This window comes from Eretmochelys imbricata, chromosome 11, assembly GCF_965152235.1.
Source record: "Eretmochelys imbricata isolate rEreImb1 chromosome 11, rEreImb1.hap1, whole genome shotgun sequence".
Taxonomy (NCBI): domain Eukaryota; kingdom Metazoa; phylum Chordata; order Testudines; family Cheloniidae; genus Eretmochelys; species Eretmochelys imbricata.
In genome coordinates, this window is record NC_135582.1 from 20,730,063 (window position 1) to 20,756,987 (window position 26,925).

At 39.7% G+C, this 26,925-nt stretch overlaps 1 protein-coding gene across 1 annotated transcript in view; it reads right to left on the reverse strand.

Annotated features, from left to right (window-relative positions):
* Positions 1-26,925, reverse strand: part of LOC144272375 (von Willebrand factor D and EGF domain-containing protein-like) — a 218,268-nt gene that overhangs the window by 23,949 nt on the left and 167,394 nt on the right. Inside the window, 3 exon segments of the mRNA XM_077830375.1 lie at positions 1,221-1,315; positions 9,645-9,740; positions 11,187-11,282. Coding sequence (XP_077686501.1) covers positions 1,221-1,315; positions 9,645-9,740; positions 11,187-11,282 — 287 coding nt within the window.

Sequence of the window (26,925 nt, forward strand, 5' to 3'; positions counted from 1 at the left end):
TGTTGCATCCGATGAAGTGAGCTGTAGCTCACGAAAGCTTTTGCTCTAATAAATTTTTTTGTCTCTAAGGTGCCACAAGTACTCCTTTTCTTTTTACGGCTACAGACTAACACGGCTGCTACTCTGAAACCTCTCTTTAACTTGAAGTCTTTAAACCAGCCAGAGATTGGGGTCTGTTACAGGAGTGGATGGGTGAGGTTCTGTGGCCTGCCATGTGCTGGAGGTCAGACTAGATGATCATGATGGTCCCTTCTGACCTTAAAGTGTATGAGTCTAATTCTATATTCTTGCAGGATGGATCATGAAACTCAAGATTGTCTCACAAGTTTCAAAAGGGGTATGTGCATGTCTCCTTTTTTGGGTTCTCCTGCGTTATTGAGGATCCCCACAGGGCTAACAGGTATTGTAGATGGCCTGGCTCTTGTAAACATGTACAGTATGGAAACAATTATAGTAGCTTCTCTTTCTTCCCACACTTACTTATTGTGCTGTGGTTCACTCATATGAAAAAGTATTTTATTGTTCTCGACTATGAATTGCAACAAAGTTCCATTTTGTTTGTGAAGTGGCATATTGTAGTGGACATTCACGAACTATAGTGATGTTCTGAAACAAACCTGATAATCCTGGTTTGATACACCAAAAAGGGCATCTCTTGCTGTGCTAACAGAAATCCCTTTGATGCAGACAATTGCTTTCAGTTATCTTGACTTCATATGAAAAGTCGAAGTGGGATATGAAATAAAGCATTTTAGAAAATGCAAAGCATATTCTCCTAAACCACAGCTGACCAGTTTAATAGATTTTATGTATCTAGAAAATTACAATGAACCTCATTCATTTTATCTGTAGCTTCTGATTTTAATGCCAAAATAGAAGCTGTCTTTTAGTATGCTAATGTAACTGTCAAAATGCATAGTTAATGGTAATTCTGAGGTTAAAATCTAATTTTTAGTATAGAATACAGTATATATGAATATACTATCATATTTTCTCAGTTGTCATTATTTAGCAGTTGAAAATATCTTGACTTTCCCCAGCTCTTGAATATAAAAATCAAGCTTTCTTTAAAATATTTTGATAACGTTATTCACCCCTTTCATAAAGTTAAAGCTATAAATGAACATTTTCTCATAAAACTATGTAAAATACTTCAGTTAGATTGAATTATTCCCCCCATCTTACTAGGAGAATTCAATATTTTTGAATTTGCATGTTACCTTCTTTCTACAGGTTAAACCAGTATATCCACTTCTACAGGCACATACATTTGGTCTTATACACCTGCTTCCAAATAGACACTTCTCACAAAGAGCTACAAATAAAATAAAAGATCAAGTTAGTTAAAATACCCTTGTCATAAGAATCATAATTAGATTAGGAATACTCTGGCTATTCTTCCTCCCCTACTCCCCACCCCATGCTGTGACAAAGTGAATTTTGATCCAACTTCTGAATTTGGGTGGGAAGAAGGGTTGGGGGCAAAAATGATTTTTCTTTTGTTCCAATAGAAGGAAAAATAGTAGCTTTAAAAAGATCCTTTTTTGACTTGAGATGGAAGAATGTTAAATATACAATCCCAAAGACTATGATATCACAAGGGGAAAAACAACAAGATTGTACAATTTAGCGAATTGCATACTGGATAATTTTGGAAACCAGGACTTAAGGACAAATTTCCTGCTCTTGCAGAAACAACTACTTGCAACCCATTCTAAGTTTAAAATGTAAGCCAAATTAGAAAAGTGGTGTTGGTATGAAGTTTTAAGAGCACATCAGTTCACTTATAGTGCAACCTATTTAAATATATTCAACTAATAAAACAGTCTCTTCCTCTTTGTTTAAAGTAAGAATTACCTGATTTCTAGCCTGTTTCTCATCCTAGTTAGCAGCTTGTGCTCCTATGACATTGTTTTGGCAAGGAAAGAAGAAAACAACCACTTCATAAGGACCCAATCCAAGAAGAACACACATGTCATGTTGTTATTTTAATTAGATCTCAGGAGTTAAACTTTCCTTCAAATATTGCCAAAATGTTCTGTCCTAGCACAGCCATTACTGGGAGTAGAGCTGAATGACTTTCAAACCAATCAGACGTGAATCAACTGGTGGATACTTTTAAGTGTATTTTCATGATTCTGTCTGGCAGAAGCCTATGGAAAGTCATTAACCACACACTGTCAAATAGAAGTAAAATAAAAATATCCCTCTATCTAGGTTGTAATACCACCCCCCTCATCATAGTAGCTTAGTGAGATACTCCATTTTAATAGTCAAATCTCAGAGTTAGTGCACTTTAATATCTCATCCTAAAGTTTATTGCACAGGACACTGTGAAAGTCAAGTGTATCCACCTCAAAGTCAAAGGGCCAAGTAAATACTTCTGGAATTCCAACCTGTTGTTCTGGAGAGTCTAGTGCCAAGACTTTTAAACATTAGTACTTAGAGTTAGGCTCCAAAAATCCATATTTAGACATCCACGTGAGTGGCCTGATTTTCAAAAGTGCTGAGCATGTTAAAGCTTTCATGGAAAACTGTTTGGCCTACTTATACAAATATGCTAAACCAATTTGATTTGTATGGAATAAAGCTAGTTCAGATCTGAATCCACAGGTGAAACTTCTGGAGCTCATGATAGCAGATTCTTAGATACAAAATTATATCCACTTGCAAACAATGAGAGTTGTCATAAGCAGCTCTGGTAGACAGTGGGGGAGACAGATGACATTTCTGAATAATGGTTCCTCATGCCATTCTTATGCCTGGAACTTGTTGCCTTCTGTCCACCACTGGAAATAAATTGGCAAATTTATAGCATTGTCACAGCAACTAAAGTGGTTTGGGGATTGGTGGGTTTGCCTTATAAAAAAGATTAAAAGATTTGTATAGGTTGGCTAAGGCACGATGTGTGGGGTTGGTGAAATGGAGAAAGAGACATGATGGCAATCTACAGATGTTTAAACCAAAAAATAGAAACACCAAAAGCAAACCCTTGCCCTTCAAGTGAGAGCTATACAGTATAATGTGGTGGGGAATCATCCTTCTTCAAAGAGAGCAGTGTACATTCACCCTTAGTACCTGCTCTTTGCCTTGGCATGTGTTACTGTGCATAGCATAAGCTCACAGAGACCTGTCCAGGCCCTCAGACCGCAGATAGCATGCCTTTGGGAGTGAAGAGTGTCAGAAGTGGACGTTTGCTCTGCAGTGCAGTGCTCCGTGGGGCGGGGGGGGGTACAGAGTTGGTATCTCTCCTTGTTAGTACACTAATTAGGGCAAGAGTTTCCTTGCACTCTTTACCCTCTCCCATTAGTACCACTCAGTGAGTTTTTGTCTTACACAGGGAGAGAAACTATTTATGGTGTTACTAGGTGTAATGTGATTAGTAACACAGGCTGTGGAATAGTGGGGAGTGATAAAACCTCATTACTTGGGATATGTGTAATCAGACTAGACAAGGCACAAGGAGATGTATACTAGTGAACAATTCTACAAGGGCAGGGGCAGGAATTAGATGATCTAGCAGGCCTTTCTTTGACTAATTTTTTGAGTCTCAGATGATGCCAAAAAGGAAAAACTAGAAAAAAAAATCTGAAATGGAAACATCTGCCCTCCCCAACTCCCAGTGCTGTGAAAAAAAGAGCTCAGTTAGGGAAAAGATTTTATAAAAATTCAGAAGACAATTGGAATTGAAATCAGAGAGGATAATAACATAGCTGAAGTCCAAATGAATATTTCATAAATGTATTTACAAGGGACTCTAAGCCATTAAATACTAAAAATGACATAGGCTCTGTATGCATTATCCTGTACAGACTCAGCAAGGAAAGTTGTTTAATAAGACAAGCTTATGTTAAAATTATAATCAATAAATGCTCACTACAATAAGGGATTTATCCCTGAGTGTTATAAGAACATAGCCGTAATTTGCATGCAAATGACAATCTTCACTGACAGGTTTCAGAGTAGCAGCCGTGTTAGTCTGTATCCACAAAAAGAAAAGGAGTACTCGTGGCACCTTAGAGACTAACAAATTTATTTGAGCATAAGCTTTCGTGAGCTACAGCTCACTTCATCGGATGCATTCAGTGGAAAATACAGTGGGGAGATTTTATATACACAGAGAAAATGAAACAATGGGTGTTACCATTCACACTGTAACGAGAGTGATCAGGTAAGGTGAGCTATTACCAGCAGGAGAGCGGGGGTTGGGGGAGGAGAAAACCTTTTGTAGTGATAATCAAGGTGGGCCATTTCCAGCAGTTGACAAGAATGTGTGAGGAACAGTGGGAGGGAGGGGAGTGAAATAAACATGGGGAAATAGTTTTACTTTGTGTAATGACACATCCACTCCCAGTCTTCATTCAAGCCTAAATTAATTGTATCCAGTTTCCAAATTAATTCCAATTCAGCAGTCTCTCGTTGGAGTCTGTTTTTGAAGTTTTTTTTTGTTGAAGAATTGCCACTTTTAGGTCTGTAATCAAATGACCAAAGAGATTGAAGTGTTCTCTGACTGGTTTTTAAACGTTATAATTCTTGACATCTGATTTGTGTCCATTTATTCTTTTATGTAGAGACTGTCCAGTTTGGCCAATGTACATGGCAGAGGGGCATTGCTGGCATGTGATGGCATATATCATATTGGTAGATGTGCAGGTGAACGAGCCTCTGATAGTGTGGCTGCTGTGATTAGGCCCTATGATGGTGTCCCCTGAATAGGTATGTGGACAGAGTTGGCAATGGGCTTTGTTGCAAGGATAGGTTCCTGGGTTTTTGTTGTTTGGTGTGTTGTTTTTGTTGTGTGATTATCGCTACAAAAGGTTCCCCCCTCCCTACCCCGCTCTCCTGTTGGTAATAGCTCACCTTACCTGATCACTCTTGTTAGTGTGTATGGTAACACCCATTGTTTCATGTTCTCTGTGTATATAAAATCTCCCACTGTATTTTCTACATCCATCTGATGAAGTGAGCTGTAGCTCATGAAAGCTTATGCTCACATAAATTTGTTAGTCTCTAAGGTGCCACAAATCTTCATTGAGAATCTTTTTTTATTTTTTAAAAGGACTGAAAGGGTTACAGAGAAAATCTGGAGGCAAGCTTGTCTGAGACACTATTCAGAGAAAGGGAAAGAACAAGAATGCTCAGGAAATTATGAGGCTATCAGCTTGACACTTATACCATGCAAATAAAGAGAACATATTCTGAAGGGCAAATCAGACACCAGTATGTGTTCAATAATTTTAGAACTGCAGATAACCAGCATGAATTTTAATAATGAGGATCCTTCATGAGTATAACCTTCTACTTTATAATTTATTGGAATTATACCCCAATCCTACAGTCTGATCCACATTGACAGACTGCTATGCCTAGGTAGAACTCCACTGACTTCCTTAGGGTTCCATTCAGGCATATATTTGCAAGAGCAGGTTAAATTATAGGATTTTAGTCTTTGTTGTTTTGATTTGACGATCCCACGATGGCTCGAAGAGAGGGGTGTGTGTTTGCGCACACATGCACAAAGGAGAGTGCAGGGAGGAACCAGGTAGAGGGAGGTTAATAGGGGCCTCAACTTTAAACGAAATTGATAGGAAACTCTGCTGCCATGGAAACTGCCACAGCCTCAGTGATGTGTTATATATATTTTTAAAGTTTGTTGTAGAATTTTTAGAACATTTGCACTGAAGTAATCAAAAGTCAGGGGCAGGAGACAGATAAAATATATTTCAGTGTAGATTCAGCCTTAATTATGAATAACATTTCACTCTTTTGTAAGATCATTTCCCTGCATTTGCAATAAGCTGTGAAATCTGACCATTAATCCCTCATACCATCAAGATCATACTGTATATACAGGGCAATGTGTAAACCACCATGGACCTTATTTGCTGGAGTGAAAAACCTATTTTATCGATCCTTCCTCAGAAGCTATTCTCTTCAGTTAAGACGAGTGGGGAAGTACACTGGTCTGCCAACCAACCTCTTTATTTAAAGCCTAGTAGAATGGGGCTATTGTGCTCTGTCCATGACTGTTGAAACAATGTCTCCTAAATGTTCTCATCCTAGGCTGTACCCTTGTCAGTTTTGATAATATGCTTATAGCCAGTTACAGGTGGAGGGAAGGTGCTAGCACGCTGGTCACAGAAGTCTGATTCTGAGTTAAACACACAGTATGCATCCGATGAAGTGAGCTGTAGCTCACGAAAGCTTATGCTCAAATAAATTGGTTAGTCTCTAAGGTGCCACAAGTCCTCCTTTTCTTTTTACAGCATCAGGAGTTTCTAAATTCTACGCTATTAATTGTACAAGTAGCAAAGGAAGGTTTCTTTGTATCACAGCATCTCAAAAGTGGCAATCAGCACAACTGTTCCACATGATGTACAACCTGATTAATAATCTGTGAGATTTATATCTGGTTGCAGAGTCAAGTGTTGCTCTCAGTGAAGCATTTTCAATATACTTTGCAGAGAAAGACGATTCGTATTTACACTGAGCTAATAATCTTCAATGCAGAGGAACTGTGAGTGGGGAGGATAAGCACAGAACCTCGTCAGTGGCGTTTCAACTAGTGGTTCTTATTGAAATGCTGGAGGAACTCTGGGGTGCAGCTTTCAATATAGATCCATGTTCACCTTGTCGGGCAAAAGCCAGCAGGGGGATTTTGTATCATTACAGTTTTTAATTATTTAAAGTAATTATTAGCCCCCAAAGTTGAAGAAATCCATATCTTAAATTTCCGAGTTTGAGGAAACTGAGAGCTCCATAGCAATGTAGCTACATCTGGATTCTAAAGCTCTCCTTGACCACAGTCAATTGGAGTTTAGGCCTCTCTGAGATACAGACATCTGGTCAGTGATTTCTTTCTGGTGATGGAGTAAAATCAGATGGCCCCGGTGATTCTTCCAGATTTGTCAGCTGCCCTTCACTACCAATGGCCATGAAGTGTTGTTAGTTAGTAGGTGGAGGTGCCATGGAGTGGAGTCCTTCTTTCTGAGAAATCCCAGAGGATAACTGCTCACTGAAGCCTCCCGAGCATATATGAGGTTCTTGTCATTCCCTCTGGTACCACAGGTGGATGAGGCTATTTGGTTTATGGAGAAATATGGGCTGTAGTTCTTCTGTCTATGGATGACTCCTGGCTTTGTATTTTCATCTCTGGGGGTGGCCGACTGACTTACCCAATGCTGAATTCAGACTGAAGCTTAGCCGGTCAATCCAAGAAATTAAATTTATGACCAGTGGAATAAAGGTAAAACAAACATGTTGATGGTTGCCAGTAAAAGTGATCTGGATTGTGACTTGGGGAGTGGAAATTGTCTTTCATAAAGCTGAAATTGTTTGGAAACATGTACTGATATTAACCTACAAAAATGTGCTCTTGTATGTCTGCTGGCTACTAATTATCTTACAGTGCACTGTGAAAATGCTACTCTGACTTTTAAGGCTGTGGGCGAAAATCTGTGCTTGCTTACAGTGGTGCAAGAATGGAGTGGATCCTCTGAAATTCTTCTACAAATAAGAGCAGGATTTGACCTTGTATGTCTAAGCAGAAAGGTATAGAGGCTCTCCAAGGGTGAAGCAGGCCGTTTAGAAAGCTTGCAGGTTTGAGTTAGAAAGGCTTGATCAAAGCACTTTTGTGTAGGAGAGGCTATACAGAACCCAATGCATCCTTGATATTATTTAATTAGTTTCAACAGAGTCACACCACAGATGGATTTGGCCTAGCATGAGTGTGGGCTGATTGGTGATAGGGAGCAGGCTAGAGTAACTCTAGTGTAATAACAAAGGATCGAGTGGTAACCTGTGACTGGACCCAGGCCTCGGTAGCACCATTAGTAATCTGCCTGTCAGTGCCTGCAGCCAGCACTGTGGGCAGTCCTATAGGTGAGCTGCCTCAGGAAGCTCATAACACTTGGGCATGTACATAATTTTGTATAGACTCCTGAATATTAGTGAAGAAAACTGTATTCAAAATGCAAAAATCCAGACATACTTTACTGGGTTATTTCCATGGGAAAATCTTTTTTTTTTTTTTTATACTTAACATCTGTAAGGAATATGACTTATGGTTCCACTGCCTCGTCTTTGCTGCACCACTGAATACTCAAGAGCAACACTCTAAGACCCAGACATCTGCTCTCCCACTATAGTCTTTTTTTTTCTAAAAAAAGCAAAATTCCATACTCAGTCATTATTCAGATTTGCTGTGAGACCTAGACGTTTCAGCCAGTTGTTTTTCTGGACAAAAAGCTGATTAAATTGTCAGGTGCTGTGCAAACACTGGAGGAAATAGTAAAAACAGAGTGAATGTCAAACAAACAGGTTTGGTGCTGCCTTCAAAAGGCCTGACAAAATAAACAGAAATGTGCCTAGACTCTGCATTGTGGCTAACCGTGTAAAGCAGCAGAAACTAATACAAATATTGAGTCTTGATAGTCTTTCCCAGTGAAGAACCTGCCTTTGGTGGTGGTGATGGGGGGAGGGATGAACTAGACTAGGTATGAGTCATTAACTAGTAAATAATTTAAAACATTAAAAAATGTGAACTAATATGTGTGTTTGGGTCAGAGACAATTATACAACTGATGAGATGTAACTGGGCCAGAAAGATTGAAAGACATAATTATACACTGCCAATGGAAAAGGAGAGAAGGAGTGACACTTTACTTATATCCCCAAATGTTTACTGCCTTTCCATTGTGATGTTAGCAACATGCATGAATCCAAGGGACACATTTAAAATAACCAATGTTCTTCCCCTCGGGCCACACTGTTCAGTCTCTTTGCACATGGAAACTTTGCTGGCTTGCGGGTTTGCACAGTGCTGCAGCATTTGGGTTACAAATATAGTAAGGGGTTATTTTAAAAGTATTCATGTTGGCATTTTGAAAATGTGAAGATTTTCCTACCTTTTAAAATAGCATCCATTCAAGTAAATTAAGGCCTAATTCTCTCTCCTCTATTCAGGGCTTGTCCACATGGTGGGATAATTCACCCTCCGGGGGTATGATTTCTAAAGCACACTCATGTGTTTATATTGTAATTGCATGTAGACCCTGCCTGTGCGCATACAATAAAGCTGTTTCAAACAGTATTCTGTTAAAGTGCACTAAAGAACCTCTAGTGTGTACCAGAAGTGTCTGCATCGATCAATTAACATGCAACATATTAGTGCTCTTTAGAAATCACACTTCTGTAGGGTACATTACTCTACCATATACGCAAGCCCTTAAATTGAGTCAAGTAGTCCCACTGAAAACAATTGTTCTACACATGGAATAAGGGACTACTCAATGAGAGTAAGGGAGGCAGAATTAAATCCTAAGTGTTTTATTATCACGTTATTCAAGTCACATAAATATCATGGAGGATATAAGAGAGACAAGGCAGGTGAGGTAATATCTTTGATTGGACCAACTTCTGTAGGTGAGAGAGATGAATTTACGCAGACCTGAAGAAGAGCTCTGTGTGGCTCAGAAGCTTTTCTCTCTCCCCAACAGAAGTTGGTCCAATCAAAGATATTACCTCACCCACCTGTGTCTCTGATATCCTGGGATTGACACGGTTACAACTGCACTGCATATATGGAAAATATATGCAGTTTATAAGGATGGCTGTCATAGTGTTTTAATGAAAGAAGCACTTACGAGTCTGACACAGCGTTCCTATCCATCCTTCAGAGCATACACAGATACTGGGGCCTACACATTCTCCACCATTCAGACACTTCTGCTGACAAACAGCTGAAAAAACCAACATGAAAAGCGGGCAAATGAGAAGATCCATGAATGTACTCATGTGCATGAGCTGTTTTAGAGGGTAACATGCTGGCAGTTGCTTCACATAGTTATTTTCAAAATGGTGGAATCTCAAAGAATTTAATGACAGGTTTCAGAGTAACAGCCGTGTTAGTCTGTATTCGCAAAAGGAAAAGGAGTCCTTGTGGCACTTTAGAGACTAACCAATTTATTTGAGCATGAGCTTTCGTGAGCTACAGCTCACTTCATCACTGATGAAGTGAGCTGTAGCTCACGAAAGCTCATGCTCAAATAAATTGGTTAGTCTCTAAAGTGCCACAAGGACTCCTTTTCCTTTTTTTAAAGAATTTAATGAATCTTCTTCACAAGATACCATAATTAGCATTTTGAATTTCTGTGATATTACCTCCCCTCCCCAGAAAGAGTTCTCTCAAAATGAGTGGCTGCTGGTAACATCAAGAACTAGGTCAAGTACCCTGGCACCAACAAATTAAGGTACTCTTTTCTGTATGATATATGGTACACCCATATCAGATGTTCCAAATAAATAGGGTGTGATGTTCATTTACATCACAACACAGTTTAAGTGATGTTTGTCACTGGGATTATTTTATATGTATGTGTATACATAGTATATATAATACATTATGATTCTGTGTGTGTGTGTACTGTATATGTAAATATACACTGAGGAAAAATGATCAATATTATACTTTAGGAACAGCACTGAAATTAACATTGTGCTGATTCCCAAGCCTTATTCATCACCAGTACTCCTAGGGTGAAAAAGGCAATACATTAATCCATCTCCCACACAGTGTCATCTTGAATTTATTCAGCTTATCCGCCAACATCATGGTAATGAATAACTATGTAAGAGAAAATATTCCCTGAAACATTTTAAGATAAGGTGATTTTTTTAATTGCATTTTTATGTAAACTGCAGTGAGATGTGGTAGGCTTAGTGTAAGAATACATCAGTCTCAGAATTATGCACTGCAATGCATCTGATGACCTTGAAAGTATATCAGTTTGGAAGGCTTTACTACAGGCTTTAAATAGTCCTGTATTTTGAAATATATGACATTTCTCTGTAAAATATAACAAAATATGTGTAGCTGGTATGACCTAAAATCAATACTTCAAGTTTAATACCATAAAAATGAGTTTCCATAAAAATATGCATAACAGACAGCTGCATGAGATAGAACCCCTTGGTTCCCCCCACCTTTCTTTTTTGTAAACATCAAATGTTTATATCATTTTGTACATAAAACTGTACATACAACTGTTTTTCTTTGTAAAATGCCGAAGTAGCAAAACAAGGTCTATTCACTATATTCTTTTCTAATATTAAAAATGATTACAAGTCATTCTGACTGGCCTATGTACTACACAATATTGTGTTTGCTGGGAGGCAGAGATACTTACGTTTATTACACCGCTTGCCCCTCCAACCAGATGGGCAGTCACAGACATCTGGGCTTATACATTTCCCTCCGTTCATGCACACGGGATCACAGATACCTGCAGTTACATATTAAATGAGGAGCATGGTTGATGGTACGTATTCAGGCAGACTTTACTTCAGGATGTATTTACATCATTTCGTAAGGTTAAGTTGTTGTAATTAAAAACAAAAAGGTAATTTGGATGTGAAAGTTTTAAACTCTGGGGCTTGCTATCTTCGATAAATCCTTGTGAAATTTGCTGAGCTCCGTTGTGCAAAAAACCTTTCAGTGAACCTTCAGTAAGAACTGCCTCAGCGGAGAAATGAGAGAGGCATTAATTACAATGATTCTTGAAAAAGCAAACAAGAAATCTTCTGTGGCAGCTGCAGACAGACCAGTACCACTTATTACTGTTGATTGCCAAATTCTTGTGAAAGCTTTCACCTCTTGATTGAAAAACATGTTCTCAGACATTCATCAGTTCAGAAAGGACTTGAAGAGAATAGATTAACTTCAGACAATTTCAGGAAAACTTTTTAGTATTTTATCAATCAAGGCTAAAGACAAGATGAGGCTGTATTCCCATCTGTTTTGAAATATGGCAAAATTGTTGCACAACAAGTTCAAATATTTAGTTTTTCACTAAATTTATGCATGTGATAAAGACACATCTTTATCTTGCTGCCAATCAGGATAAACTGTATAATTCTGACACTTTTTTTAAAAACTGTGGAGTTTTCCAACTACTAGAATCATTTCAGCTGAATTCTATAACCTCTAAATCACATGGCATTTCAACCTGCTGCTACTACACAGAATTTTGCAAATGCTGTGTTTGATTTAGATATTAATGCTGTGATCATATGCTGACCATTGTATAACAACACACTTTGAGACCTTGTGCAAATGATACATTCCATTTTGTGGTACAGCAAGTGCTTTGGCATGTCCTGTGCAATGGTCTTGCCATCGAATGGGTTACAAATAAACCACTCAAATGGCTACAAAGAACAGGAATCTTTACTGTCTCTGGTCGAGGATAAAGTCATGCAAAAACTCTCCAAGCAAGAATATTGCAACTGTTTACAAGAAATTAGTGTCCAAAACGCCAGTAATTCATCGTGCAATAGAAGGATAACATCCTCTCAGGCCTGCCTCTGGTATTTTCTGATCGTTTGGGAAGCTAATGCTACCTATGTCTCTGGGACCCTAAACCGGGCACACTGCTTCAATAACTCTTCCTACCTGATCACTCGGTCCATTTCTTACACTTGTTTGCAGATGCAGCCATGCTAGCAGTCTTCTCTTTGTGCTTCTGCACTGATCTCAGTTGTCTCCTAGTCTTTGATATTACTCTGTGCTAAGGGTCTTTCAGCACAGGGATCTGCTCTCAGATAAGCTGATTTTTACTCTGCTGGCGAGGTAAAATTCAAAGTGGTAGGGACTTCCAGGGACCAAGCCCTTAAACTGTCCCTCTTCTCTTTCCTTTTCCCTCCACCCTCTCTGTCTTGTACTACAGTCATTGTCCCTGGTCATTTCGAGAGGGAGGGGTATGCCACGGGGTAAGGCTAACAATGAGTCAGCACTCCTGGTAAAGTAACAGGTGTTGTAACTGCTAGTCATAACCAGAATGAGTTCAGGATGCAATGACAACAAAAACTTAATTCCTTTGGTGTATGTGTGTTTTGTTTGTTTCATGTCTCTCCTGTAGCAGACTTGTAACCTAAGTTCTTGTACTGTATTATAATTTAATTATAAAATATTTTAGAGGTTTAGAATTTAGTAGAGAGAACCTCAAAATCTGACTCTGGGTTTCCCCCTCCACCCTAATTTGGTGGCGTTTAGCTTGCTACAAAGAGAGGGTCACACAGTAAAATCTGTATTTTTGATTCCAGGACACTAAACTTTTCCCCCAAAGTTTACAGCAATGAGATCGAGGGTTTGGTTTGGGGCCATCTATAAAAGTTAGATAATCTGTACTCATGTGACCCTAAGAGCATCCCTATGCCAGAAGGCAAGGGGCTCGCTGGTGTCCAGCAGTGAGTTTCAGCAGTGACTAGTCCAGTGTACCTATCTCTCAGGTGTCAGAATCTGAATCTAAAAGGTGTCATGCAAGGTACCCAATGCAAACCGGTAGTATGTTGGTCATTAATATTATTGTGTGGTGCATTTACGGGGGATGTATGGAAAAGTACAAATATGTACAGAAAACTGTTCTTAAAATGTGTGTCAGGCAGGGCATAAATTGCCCCTCCCTAGACAAAGGACTGTGGTCCTGCCTGCTCTCCTATGTAAATCAAACCAGAGTGGCCAAAGACAATGGGTTTTGGAGATTGCAGGAAGATCATTTGCATTGTAAAAATCACCAGTAGGAGAGGAATGAGCATGGAATTTACATCGGGCAGCCTGGCATCTACACCCAGCAAGGGAAAGGTACTTTATCTGGGGACATGGCTCAGAGGAAAACATTTCAAAGGTTTACTGGACTATGAAAAAGGGGCCAGGTAAGCCTGTGAATTATCCTTCACCTAAGGAGTCTAAGAAACCAAGCGTTTTGAGCTCTGTGTCTTGGGTCCTGGCTAAAGGTCTTACCAGTAAGGCTGGAAGAAAGACTATGGTGAGAAAAACTGCTTTGAACAAAAGACTCTAGTTTGTTAAGACGAGTTTTATTCTTAGAAGGATATTTTTACTTCTGTTTGTTTGTAACTATTTCTATCCTTATTTCTTATTCTTGGTATCACTTAAACCTATGTCCTTTTGTTAATAAACTTGTTTTACTTTTACCATAAACTAACTCAGGGCTTTGACTGAAGTGGAGGGTTTGTCAACCCCAGTTATGTTCAGAAGTTGCTGCGTATTGTCTCTTTAAAGGAGCAGAGAACTTGATAAGGTATTGTGGGTTTTACAGTAAGAGGGGCTGAGTGAAGCAAAGAAGGATGTCGCTGATGAACTGGTGTTCACTGATTGTTACTTGCTAGGCATGGTTTGGACTGGCAGAGTCTTGAAGAGTTTGCTGGCAAGACAGACAAGATGGAGTGTTACTGAGGCTGAGAGGATCACAGTGGATCACATATTCTGGGAACCCCAGCAGACAGTCACACCTTGCAATTTCTAGATATCACAGGCCCTTGAAAACATTCCCTCCCCCCACTTTACCTCCCCGCAAAAGCCACAAAAGAGGGTGGTAACAAAAGCGTTGTAGAAAGCATTTAAGCAGGGCTTTGTCAAAAGCGAATGCTCCATGATTCAATTTACTAACTACTTTTTCTTCTCACCATATACCAAGAATCACACTTTAGCAGGTAGTTTCTAGGGTAGGTTACTTGTCTTAGATGTTATGTGTCCATGTTTTATTCCAATATATACCTCCTTTGGGTTTCTTAAAAATTAATTGATAACTATTTCCTTACTTTGCAATGAGAATACAACAATAAGCTCTCAGGTTGGGTTTTTTTCCTCCTGCCAGACCTTCCACTCCATACGTAGACAACAGCTGGAATCCAAGGGAGTTCAGGTGTAAATTAGGTCAGTGGGAGTTCAATTTGAGTAAAGGCTGAAGGTTCAGGGCCAAACATATTCTGAAGGGCTAGAGCCCTTCTAACTTTATGTTCATGTGTGCTTGTGCTCTCTCTCTCTCTCTCATTGATAGCAATCTCACAAGGAATCTGTATGTAAATGAAGATAACTTTCTTTCCTTTTCCCCCTTCCACTGACACTTCTGCCTCACTTTCCCTTCCCTTAACTTTCTTAACTAGAATTCCATTTTCATGCCCATTAGGCAGAATTCTACATTTATTAATTTAACTAGTTTTGATCTTTCTTAGTCCCACCCCACGGCCTCTGTGGAAGAGCGCCAATTTCAAAATATGATGCACTGGAGAGGTTCATCATGGATCTACAGCCTATCCTGAAGGACAATCCCTCACTCTCACAGATCTTGGGAGACAATCCCTCACTCTCACAGATCTTGGGAGACTACAGATAGTCCCCCAACCTGAAGCAAATACTCGCCAGCAACCACACACCACACAACAAAAACACTAACCCAGGAACCTATCCTTGCAATAAAGCCCTTTGCCAACTCTGTCCACATATCTATTCAGGGGACACCATCATAGGACCTAATCACATCAGCCACACTATCAGAGGCTCGTTCACCTGCACATCTACCAATGTGATATATGCCATCATGTGCCAGCAATGCCCCTCTGCCATGTACCTTGGCCAAACCAGACAGTCTCTATGTAAAAGAATAAATGGACACAAATCAGACATCAAGAATTATAACATTCAAAAACAAGTTGGAGAACACTTCAATCTCCCTGGTCACTCGATTACAGACCTAAAAGTCGCAATATTTCAACAAAAAACTTCAAAACCAGACTCCAATGAGAGACTGCTGAATAGGCTTGAATAAAGACTGGGAGTGATTACACAAAGTAAAACTATTTCCCCATGCTAATCCCCCCGCCCCCCCCCCCCCCACACACACATTGTTACTCTCACCTTCTTGTCAACTGTTGGAAATGGGCCATCCTGATTATCACTACAAAAGGTTTTTTTCTCCTGCTGATAATAGCTCACCTTAATTGATCACTCTCATTATAGTGGGTTTGGCAACACCCATTTCTTCATGTTCTTTGTGTGTGTGTATATATCTTCCTACTGTATTTTCCACTGCATGCATCTCATGAAGTGGGTTTTAGACCACGAAAGCTTATGCTCAAATAAATGTGTTAGTCTCTAAGGTGCCACAAGTACTCTTCGTTCTTTTTGCTGATTCAGACTAACATGGCTACTGCTCTAAATCCTATAACGAATCTGATATGAGACAGCTTGCTGGCAACGCAGGGCACTGTTATCAGAACTAAAAACCCACTGCCATGTTCTTTACTTTATGGAAAGTTAGGTTTACTAAGGTTAAGATAAACTAGGGTGACCAGATTGCAACTGTGAAAAATCAGGACAGGGGGTGGGGTTTAACAGGTGCCTATATAAGAAAAAGCCCCAAATATTGGGACTGTCCCTATAAAATCGGGACATCTGGTCACCTAAGATAAACCCTTTTTTGGAGCTGATGATTCAGGTTTGGAAAAAGGGATGATCTCATGCAACATCTCAGGTGAAGAGTGATTTTAGTGGAGCAAGAAACATAAATGTAGGAATTAAAATAATAGACATTGACAATGCTCACACCGTCACACTGATGTATACAGTTCTTTCTCCTGTGTAGTCATAGGTTGCCAGAACAAGCAAGATGATACATAGGAACTCTGTTCCCTGTAACAGCTATTCCTCTCCTGCAGCATTAGTGCCCGCTGACCGTATATACTTACCAACAACAACTTCCACTATACCTTTTTAAATCTCAACCTCAAAAGCAGCTCCCTTAAAATGTAACACTACCAAGCAAAGCCAAAGGAGCCCTGAGGCAATGTTAAGCACAGGGCATGCTTTCCTACAGCTGCAGATGATATAAGTAACCCAGAATATCTCTCTGTTCAAACAGTCACATTATTAGTCAGTGATAACTAATAATTCCTGATCAATTTGAAGTTAGTAATAAAAACCAATTGTTGCCCTTAGAATCTGAAGGAGCAAACAGAAAACTCTTCATGCTGAACCTAACACAGCAGGCTGAGAACTTCTGATTCATTCACCCCATTATACCTTGTATCCCCTTCATTGTTTATATCCCCTTCTGATGGATTACAGTATTGCTCAAACAGCCCAGACTTTAAAGCTACCCTAGGAAACTAGAGTTTAGTTATGACAGAGACAATATTAAATCAGTTGCCTGAAATCTTGACAATGACAAACCCTTTAAATGTAGGATGTTTTCGGAGCACATTGCAGCAACTGAAGGACTGTGCACTAGCTTTTCCTGAAAATGATCATGCAGAGCCTATTTAGCTCTAGTACAATAATCACTGTCATCACCCATCCCGAATCAAGCTGGTGATAAGGAGACAGAGGCCTGCACAGCTGCGCTGACTGGGAGATATGCTTTTCAAGACAGCTTTGGGTTTCTTTGCCCTGCAGAGGCTGAGAAAATTGGCCTGAATGATACATTCTAGATGGAAGGCAGAAAGTAATCCCAAGCAATAACATCTATTCTGGCAGGCCAAGTAAATGTGTCAGGATATAGCTTACAGGTGATGCTTACAGAAGAATGAATGTAAGTGGGAAGGGGGAGGACAACACTCATTCTGAGATGCACACTTAAAATAATTCCTTTAAATCAAAGTCATAAATCTGCTTTTTTTTAAAAAACACCCCCCCCCCCCCGATTTATAAATCTGCAAACAGTGACAGTTCCTTAAAACTGTCAATTTGGTTTTCAGGTGGCTTTTTTAGGAAATCCTAGTACAGTTTTATCTTTCTCGTTACTTTTCTATTGTTTTGGAGAGCAGGGGGTTTGACTGGTCAACGTGTAGCCTCTTGCACATGCACATGATTTTAATGTTTCTCCATTTCTGCTTAGTTTTTATCTTGATTTGCGACAGCATTCACAAAAACAAGGAGTGAGAACAGGAGAGGCATGACAGTAAGACTATGTCGTGTGGGACAGCTTCAAAAATAACTCTGATGTCACAGACTAGTCTTGTCAAGAAATGCAGATGGAAGCAAAGAACTCAAGTGTGTGGGGGGGTCGGGGGGGAAATGAAACCAACATATTTGAATGTGGTGGGGATCAGTGTTAAAACTGGAACTTTGAGTTCTTTGGGTACGAGTATCACATGTATTGTCTGTTACTAGAAAAACTGGAGAGAGTGTCTATTCTGGTAACAAGAATATCTTAGTGATGCTGCTTGAATTTCACAGAAATAGCACTGTCCTTTTCCCTATGAGAGGAACTGAAGGGCCAAATCTCTGGTTGGGGTAAGTTGGCATGGCTCTATTGACCAGCTGGGGATCTGGCTCAAAGTCTCACTAGATGTGATATGCGTCTCAGGTAAGCTGCCCAAATGAAGCATTTTTCTGATTGCAGTGCGGAAAGCCTTGACTGGATGCTTCCATACTCCAAATACAGCCTTGAGCTGGCTGCATGCCATTTTCGCCTTTGAATCTGCCAAAATTAGTGTGCTTTGGCCATCGTGTCATTATTTTGGATTTACTGTCCTGACACTAACTGAAGTCCAGTTCCGGTAAAAGTTTTCATTCTGTCCTTCAGTGGGTATACCAATTGATGCTCAGCAGATCACTAGGTAGACAGATGTAACAATATATCTGCCTCTATGAAGGTCCCAATGCACACAGCTCTCCAAGAACATGTTATGGATTTGGGACACTGAGGACTTTTGTCCTTTTATTCCTCTGAAGGGTAGCATAGCTCTAGTTTTGCACGAGTCTTAAGCTTCAGATGTATGTGTTGCTGAGCTTTTTTATGCACATTGATTTGGCTTTGTAAACAAGATAACTAATTTTATGCCTAAATAACGTAAAACAACAAATTCAGTTCTACCTTGGGATGGGCGGGCCACAATATGTATGTAAAACCACACACATCTTGCTAAGAACGCTTTTTTTGTGTCATAAAGATTTCCTTTTACGGACCCAACATGGTCATCCCATTCAGATGAGCATCCAAACTTTTGGATGCTTATCCAAATCAAACCCTTGTGAGGACTATGCATCGCTAGCTCTAGCCTTGCATGTCTTCCTGACAGAGCTGCTAACCACTTTCTTAATAAATTATCTTTCCATATGGTAAAAATAATCTTGTGGAAAGCTCTAAGGGATGCACTCCAGGAGAACAAATTGCTACAAGACACAGAAGCAGCTGCAAAAGTAATTGGGATGGGTGTGGTGACAGTTGTTTGCATCCATAATATTCTCATCCTTCTACACCACTGTGGTGATGTGAGTTACCTAGCTGGTGCTAGCATCAGACTGATGTGTGCCTATATAAATATGATTATTTGAAATACAAGCATTATGGATTAGAAAAACATAAAGTAAATGAACAGCTGTATGACCCTGGAGCTTTCCTTTAGTTGTATTATGCCTTTAGTTCTGGAACATATCCAAATATATTTACTGATAATTTCCGAGATATTGAACTCGGAGACCATCCCTACTTACAGTACTAGGCTATTAAAGATGGGAAAGATAATGAGACACTGAATGACCAAGGTGATGCAATGGACCAGGAAGAGAAATGAGCATTCATGTCAATATGTAATATATTGAAAGTCTGTTGCATATTCATCAACGTTGTCAGATGAGTAATTTTAGTTTGTTACCTGGCAAGGTTGACCGTGCTCTGTCTCTAGCAGTCTCCTTCTCAGGCAGATAAGTTGATTTCCAGGTAGCTTACTGTGTGCACAGCTCTTGAATAAGAACTTACACCTAGGTCTTGTCTGCTCTTCCTGGATATTAATGATCTCATGGTCATTTTAATAGGGGTAGGGGATTTTCCCCTAACATTCCATGTCCCTTATTCTTTAGTGTACTAATTGTCTGCATACCAGCTGGCAGTTTCCCTCGAGGTATTTTCATTTCAGTGGTAATGGGCTGCCTATATGTATGTAGTTTATGTTGTGTTACGCAATCCTTCAGAACGAAAGGCATTATACACATAGTGTGTGTACGTGCAGGTGCACGTGGGTAAATTATACATCTATTGATTTTAAATAGATTATTCCACTAGGAGCTGCCAACGATAAAGGTTATGGCCAAAAAAATCATACTTATACTGTTGCAAATTGCATTGACTTCAGTGGCATTGCATCACTATATCTTAAGTAGAATACAGTAATACTTATTCTGTCTGTGCAGCCTTTTAATGCATAATATGTGGAATATCAAGGTGTATTCTCTGCATAGATTTTATTCCCATTTTTTTAGAAGTTTTGGGTTTGGAGAAATTTTCCCTTCATTGTAGACTTTATATTTCATTAAGTCATTGAGGCATTGTGGAAATGTGTATATAATTTGTTTTGCTCAGCAGCTTTCTTGTCATGCATGAATAAGAGGTGACAGAAGATTCTCTTATACATTTATGTTTTCCTCTGTTGATTGGTTTTGCAGCGTCTGTGCGTACATTATGACCAGTCAGTTAGACATGTTTTCATTGCTGTGAGTGGGCTAAGCCTTTGTTGATGCTTGCTGCAACTCAATTTATCTTCTTCTGTGCAAAGAAAAAGAAAATACAGGCAATCTTGACCTCTGGTAGCCTTACAGCATGAGTATAGGAACTATTATTGTCTTTAATATGTTTTCTCTGTTATGCTTTCACTTTAAGAATAAATGTGCTCGGTTAGAAAGAGCTGTGTGGTAACTGGTGACAGCTGGCAATTAAAGCTGATCATAGCCTTCAAAAAGTAAGCAGAGTGCAGACACTGTCTTGTTTAGGCAATTGGGTTTGCCGGTTTTATTTGCAAACATTGGATCAAATTCTAGAGTCCTTTCTCAAGTAAAATTCACAAAGAAGCCAGTAGATGTTTTGCCCATGAAATGAGTAAACACTGAGTAAGGACTTTTGGCCCACTCTTCAGTACATACTTTAACTCCTACCCAGATGGATTCTTGCACACGTTGATATATACAGATTAAGGGACAACTTCCTCCCATAGATGCTCAGAATTCCTATTAAAGTCAATGTAAACAACCACATCTGTACATCTGAGAAGAGAATGTCGTCTTTTAAAAAGGGCTTTGCCACGCACCGTGAATAAGAGGCAGCACTTAGTATTGCTGCCCCAGGAGCAGACAGGAACAAGATTGTGAGCCTCAGATGCAATCTTGTCCCCGTTTTCTTCTTTGCTCCGGGGAATCCTATATCTGGCTCCCCTCCACGCATCAGTGGCAATGATTGTTCCCCTCCCTCCTGTGTGGGAAGGGAGACTAGCAGCACTGCAGAGATTGTTCTACCTCTTGTGCTATGCCCCATGATATGAATATCTGGGAAAAAGGAGTAAGGTGGTACCGTATGCTAATTTACTCTCCTGCCTGGGCATGTAGGAGGAGTCACAACTGAGACCTCCATTTCCTTTTCCTCTGTCCCAGTGATACAGTGTTCAATTGGTTGTGCCTAATGAATGGAGATATTCCTGACAATATATTACAAATTGTCAAAAAGATGACTTGGTGCAGGTATAATTTGGTAAACTACCTGCTTCTACAATCTAGAAGGCTCTAATTTACAGAAGCCCACATGGAAAGGATGGGATACAATAAATGAGTGATTTACACAATATTGCAGTAGTTAGCAAAAGGCTATTTCACAAACCCACATGTTCACATTTTCAAATTAAGAAAAGGAGTACTTGTGGCACCTTAGAGACTAACGAATTTATTTGAGCATGAGCTTTCGTGAGCTACAGCTCACTTCATCAGATGCATACCGTGGAAACTGCAGCAGACTCTATATATACACAGAGAATATGAAACAATACCTCCTCCCACCCCACTGTCCTGCTGGTAATAGCTTATCTAAAAGCCATTTCCAGCACAAATCCAGGTTTTCTCACCCTCCACCCCCCCACACAAATTCACTCTCCTGCTGGTGATAGCCCATCCAAAGTGACAACTCTTTACACAATGTGCATGATAATGAAGTTAGGCCATTTCCTGCACAAATCCAGGTTCTCTCACTCCCTCACCCCCCTCCAAAAACCCACCCCCATACACACACAACCTCACTCTCCTGCTGGTAATAGCTCATCCAAACTGGCCACTCTCCAAGTTTAAATCCAAGTTAAACCAGAACATCGGGGGGGGGGGGGTAGGAAAAAACAAGAGGAAATAGGCTACCTTGCATAATGACTTAGCCACTCCCAGTCTCTATTTAAGCCTAAATTAATAGTATCCAATTTGCAAATGAATTCCAATTCAGCAGTTTCTCGCTGGAGTCGAATTGGAATTCATTTGCAAATTGGATACTATTAATTTAGGCTTAAATAGAGACTGGGAGTGGCTAAGTCATTATGCAAGGTAGCCTATTTCCTCTTGTTTTTTCCTACCCCCCCCCCCCGATGTTCTGGTTTAACTTGGATTTAAACTTGGAGAGTGGCCAGTTTGGATGAGCTATTACCAGCAGGAGAGTGAGGTTGTGTGTGTATGGGGGTGGGTTTTTGGAGGGGGGTGAGGGAGTGAGAGAACCTGGATTTGTGCAGGAAATGGCCTAACTTCATTATCATGCACATTGTGTAAAGAGTTGTCACTTTGGATGGGCTATCACCAGCAGGAGAGTGAATTTGTGTGGGGGGGTGGAGGGTGAGAAAACCTGGATTTGTGCTGGAAATGGCTTTTAGATAAGCTATTACCAGCAGGACAGTGGGGTGGGAGGAGGTATTGTTTCATATTCTCTGTGTATATATAGAGTCTGCTGCAGTTTCCACGGTATGCATCTGATGAAGTGAGCTGTAGCTCACGAAAGCTCATGCTCAAATAAATTCGTTAGTCTCTAAGGTGCCACAAGTACTCCTTTTCTTTCTGCGAATACAGACTAACACGGCTGTTACTCTGAAACATTTTCAAATTAGTTTGCCTCTAGCTCTCAGACTAGCAACATCCTCATGATATCCAGAGGGGAGGAAAGCAAAGTTGGAAGAATAAGACTGAGTTATATTGTATGCAGTGTTTTGAAAATAAATCCTGCCTGCAGGAACTATTAGAGTGAAGAAAAAGTTGTCTACAAAGATTGGGACCCAAATGTGCAAAACCTCAACTTCAGTGTGATGACTCATGTGATGTTATGGGTTTGCAGAGTTGAGCCCCAATTTTTCTACCAGACTTCATAGAAGAATTAGAAATGTGCAGAATTTTGGGGTGTCTCTATTTTTTAAAACCTGTCTGTCCAACTAGCTATCTAGATTTGACAAGTGGCAACATGATATACTGCTAAGAGAGATATTAGAGTTCGGGTTGCTAATTTGTTTGGAGTGCCCAGCGTAGGGGTGGAAGAATGTTGTGTTGTTCTCACATGAATTTCACTTGCTGATGAGCTCCAGAGGGAGCTGTGTCCAGATTTTTGCTTCAGAAAGGAAAATGCCAGAGGTGAGTTAGAGGGTAGATTAAAAAGGATGAATGGAAATCTCTCTTTAAAGAAAAAATAGAGGATCAAGCCTTTTATTGGTTTTAATTACGTTAGCATTATTTTTAAAGTAAGCTATCCAAAACATAGGTAATAAAATATCTGGAATTCTACAACATTTTCATTACTGTTAATTTCTGTAAGGTGTCAATATGAATAGTGTGTTTAAAGCCCCCAGGAAGAAAGTGAAGTTCAAGATTGTTTTTACGTGGCACTTTCCTTAAAGGGAAATAGAACAAACCATGAGTTGCTTTTCTTTATTACTGAAGCAGCTGTAAGTGTGTTTGATGTAAAGCCGATCACAAAAGATATTTTATTTAAAGGAACTGCCAGTGTTTGCCTCTTTATACTGACTGAGTAAGACTGATTGTACAGAATGGAATTCTCACCCAGTGGGAATACAAAGTTGCTACAGTTACTGATCCATAACTGTACATTTTGTTGTCAGGTCTGACATTTCCTCACTCTGTTTGTGGGTGTCTGGTTTGCATAATCACTGTGCGGTTGTCAGTAAACACAGGTGCAAATCCCTGTATTCAGCTTTCAGCCAATGAGAACTGTGTGATTTACATAGCTGTTGTCTGCTTAGACAAAGAACAAACATACACTCACAACTTGAATGTCTTTCCTTTTAAAGTAAGGAAAAAAGAAAGAAAAGGTCGGAATGACGGAGGCATGGTGCATCCTCTCTGTCTAACAAAATGGTAGCTGTCAGGCAGACTCATTTAGGAATGCAAAGGTGTAGAACACTGGAAGTGAAATAATAAATTAGGTAACTATTCAAGCCATAAATAAACTTGTATTCAATTTGCAAATATGTCTACTCTGATTGGCTGCTATGTTCCCTCTCCTCTCATTCTCCCCTTTTACTGAAAATGTGAAGCTGCCAGCAATAAATAAGGCCACTTCCTTCTCAGTCCTTCACCTGAAATATTGACAAGAAAAGGAAAAATGCCCCAAAGCACCCAAACAGGGTGTGGAGGTGCCCAGAGGGAAAGTGTTCTCAACGCAACACTGTTTGGACTCATTTTCATCTTTGCCTCCAACCTTTCTTCTCTGCAGACCAGCAAGACCCTTGTTAACATCACAAGAATACTGACTTCCCCATCTTCTTTCAGTTATGTAGAGAGAGAGAGAGAGAGAGAGTGAGAAAGTGTGTGTGTGGGGAGCTTTACTGAGCACTAGAAAAGGGAAAGGCAGAAGAAAGCAGAAATGAAACAATTTAATTTACATTCCATCTCATTTAATTTGTTTTAGCATCTTTTTGCAGCTTTTTCTTATCTTACATTTACATTTTGAGTGTTTAATTTAAAATTTCAGTGGATCTGGGTAATAATGGTACACTGGGTTAATAAACATCTTAGCTGCCAGCCTTAGAGTTTGTTCATTTGGGATATGGTGGTTATCTAATCAGCAGAGAACTCCTTCAAGTTGCCATTTAAATAATTTGATTTAGAACCCTACTGTATATTCATCTTGCTGGACACTGACATGTTTCAACTGATACAAATAATATTTCCTCCTAGAATATCCCAGGTAGTTACTCACTACACACAGACTAAGGGTAGGATATCCTTTTCTGACTAGTGTGACACTAGTTTAATTCTAATGGAACTATTCCTGATTTGCACCAGTGTAAGAGAAAGAATAAAGTCCTAGGAATAGATCTACTCTGAGAACTTGGGGGAAAACACTAATAGCCTGGAAGAGTTTAATGTAACTCTGTTAGTTTATATTAAGGCTGTAAGGCATAATTAAAAAGACCTGATAGCGTGACATCCAATGGATGGTTTTCTCTTAAAAATTCTGCTGATGTCATAATTCCGAATTTTGGTTGAACTGTTTTAGCACCAATCAATGTGTTCTCACACATTCCAAAAGAACTGATGGCATTTAAGCCAGCAAGCAGACAATTCTCTCACCTTGCACAATTGACTTGAAACTGACATGCATGTAGGTCTCGATAGTCTGCAATTGGGAATTGTTATATCGCTAACCCCTCAATTAACTTATTTTCTAGTAACTCATTACAGCCTTTCTATTGCCATATAGTTATTCCTTTCCCTTCATTCTTTGTGTAAGGATATCCACTGGCTCTGTGCAATTACTATAGCAAGTAATAAATCCTGAAAGAAATAAAAAATCCTCACCCAAGGCACAGATGGATTATATCCTCATCTCAGAGGCACACAGAAAAGCCTGCCAAAGCGTTAGAAAACCCTCCCCACCAAACATTTATCTCCGTGTTTGTAATGTGATCTTTCCCTTTTCTATTCAACCCCCCTCTATATTCTTAGTCCCACCTTCCCCTCCAATTAAATAGCCACTTTGAGTCACTGAAATGACAGATTTCAGAGTAGCAGCTGTGTTAGTCTGTATTCGCAAAAAGAAAAGGGGCTCCCCACTGTATTTTCCACTGAATGCATCTGATGAAGTGAGCTGTAGCTCACGAAAGCTTATGCTCAAATAAATTTGTTAGTCTCTAAGGTGCCACAAGTACTCCTTTTCTTTTTGAAATGACAGAAGTTCTCCCAAGCAGATGATTCTTTGTTGGGGGAGGGGGCCAGGAGCTCGCTGCTGCCATCCCATATTTGGCTGGAGTCTAAAAGTCCTTTGGTCAGGTGGCTGGGGGCTTACTTCTCCAGATACTCCTCCTGCTTTTGACAGTTAGGACATTCAGTCAGGGAACAGTAAGCATACCATATGTCTTAGGTGACCAGTCAGATGGCTCAAATAGTTGAATACAAAGAATATGTGAACAACCCATAGGTCCATATGTATTTGTAACACCACTTTATTGAACTATTATAAATAACATATTTATAAAATGGTGTGCAGACCTGTCTAAATGGGAAAAAAAAAAAAACACCAAATGTGAATCCCGTTAGCAATCAGTGACCATTCAGCAGCATGTAAGTATGGAAATAATTACCTTGTACTTATTTCTGTATTCCTCATAGACAATGAATGGTCCTTAATTCAATCTCAGAGGATATTAAACCAAATAAAACAGACAGTTAATTGCTGGTTACTGGAGTGGAATGGAGGAATGGATTTTATTTGGCTAAAACGGGACAAGAATATTTTGATAGTCACTGAAAATTTTGTTACGCTAGTTAGTGGCTAGCCAGGTAGGCAGCAAAACTTCGTACACTTCTTGAAAAGAGCTTAAGTGGAAAGAAACTATTGTGTGGGCTGGTAGCAGCTAGACAACTTAGGAAAAGGCTTCCCTAAAGCTGCAATCATTATCAACTGCTTTTCTGCTGATCTGTCTTGAGCAATGGTAGCGTACTTTAAGCTAGAAACAGCACTTTTCTAATGTACTCTGACCTCAAAAACAAGATGCCGAACATAAGATATCCCCCCACGCCAATCTTCCCTCCAGCTTGTTCCTGCCAGAATAGACTTTTCAATTGTATATTTTGCAGCCAGGCAGGAACTGTGCATCACTATTCTCTCAGCTGAAGGGAAGCAAAGCTGCAGTATGGGGACTGAGAGAGCTGTTGTTGCTGGAAGGAATTTTTCACTGGCTTTTTGTCCCTGTGTGTGTGAAAAATAACGTGCTCTGAAAATTTACAAGTTCTTCCTGCCAAAAGCAGTTGTTTTCACAGTTCTCATTTTGCCAATTTCAACCTGGTTAAGGGGAAAAAAATAAGTTTTCACCTACCTACCTTAAGCT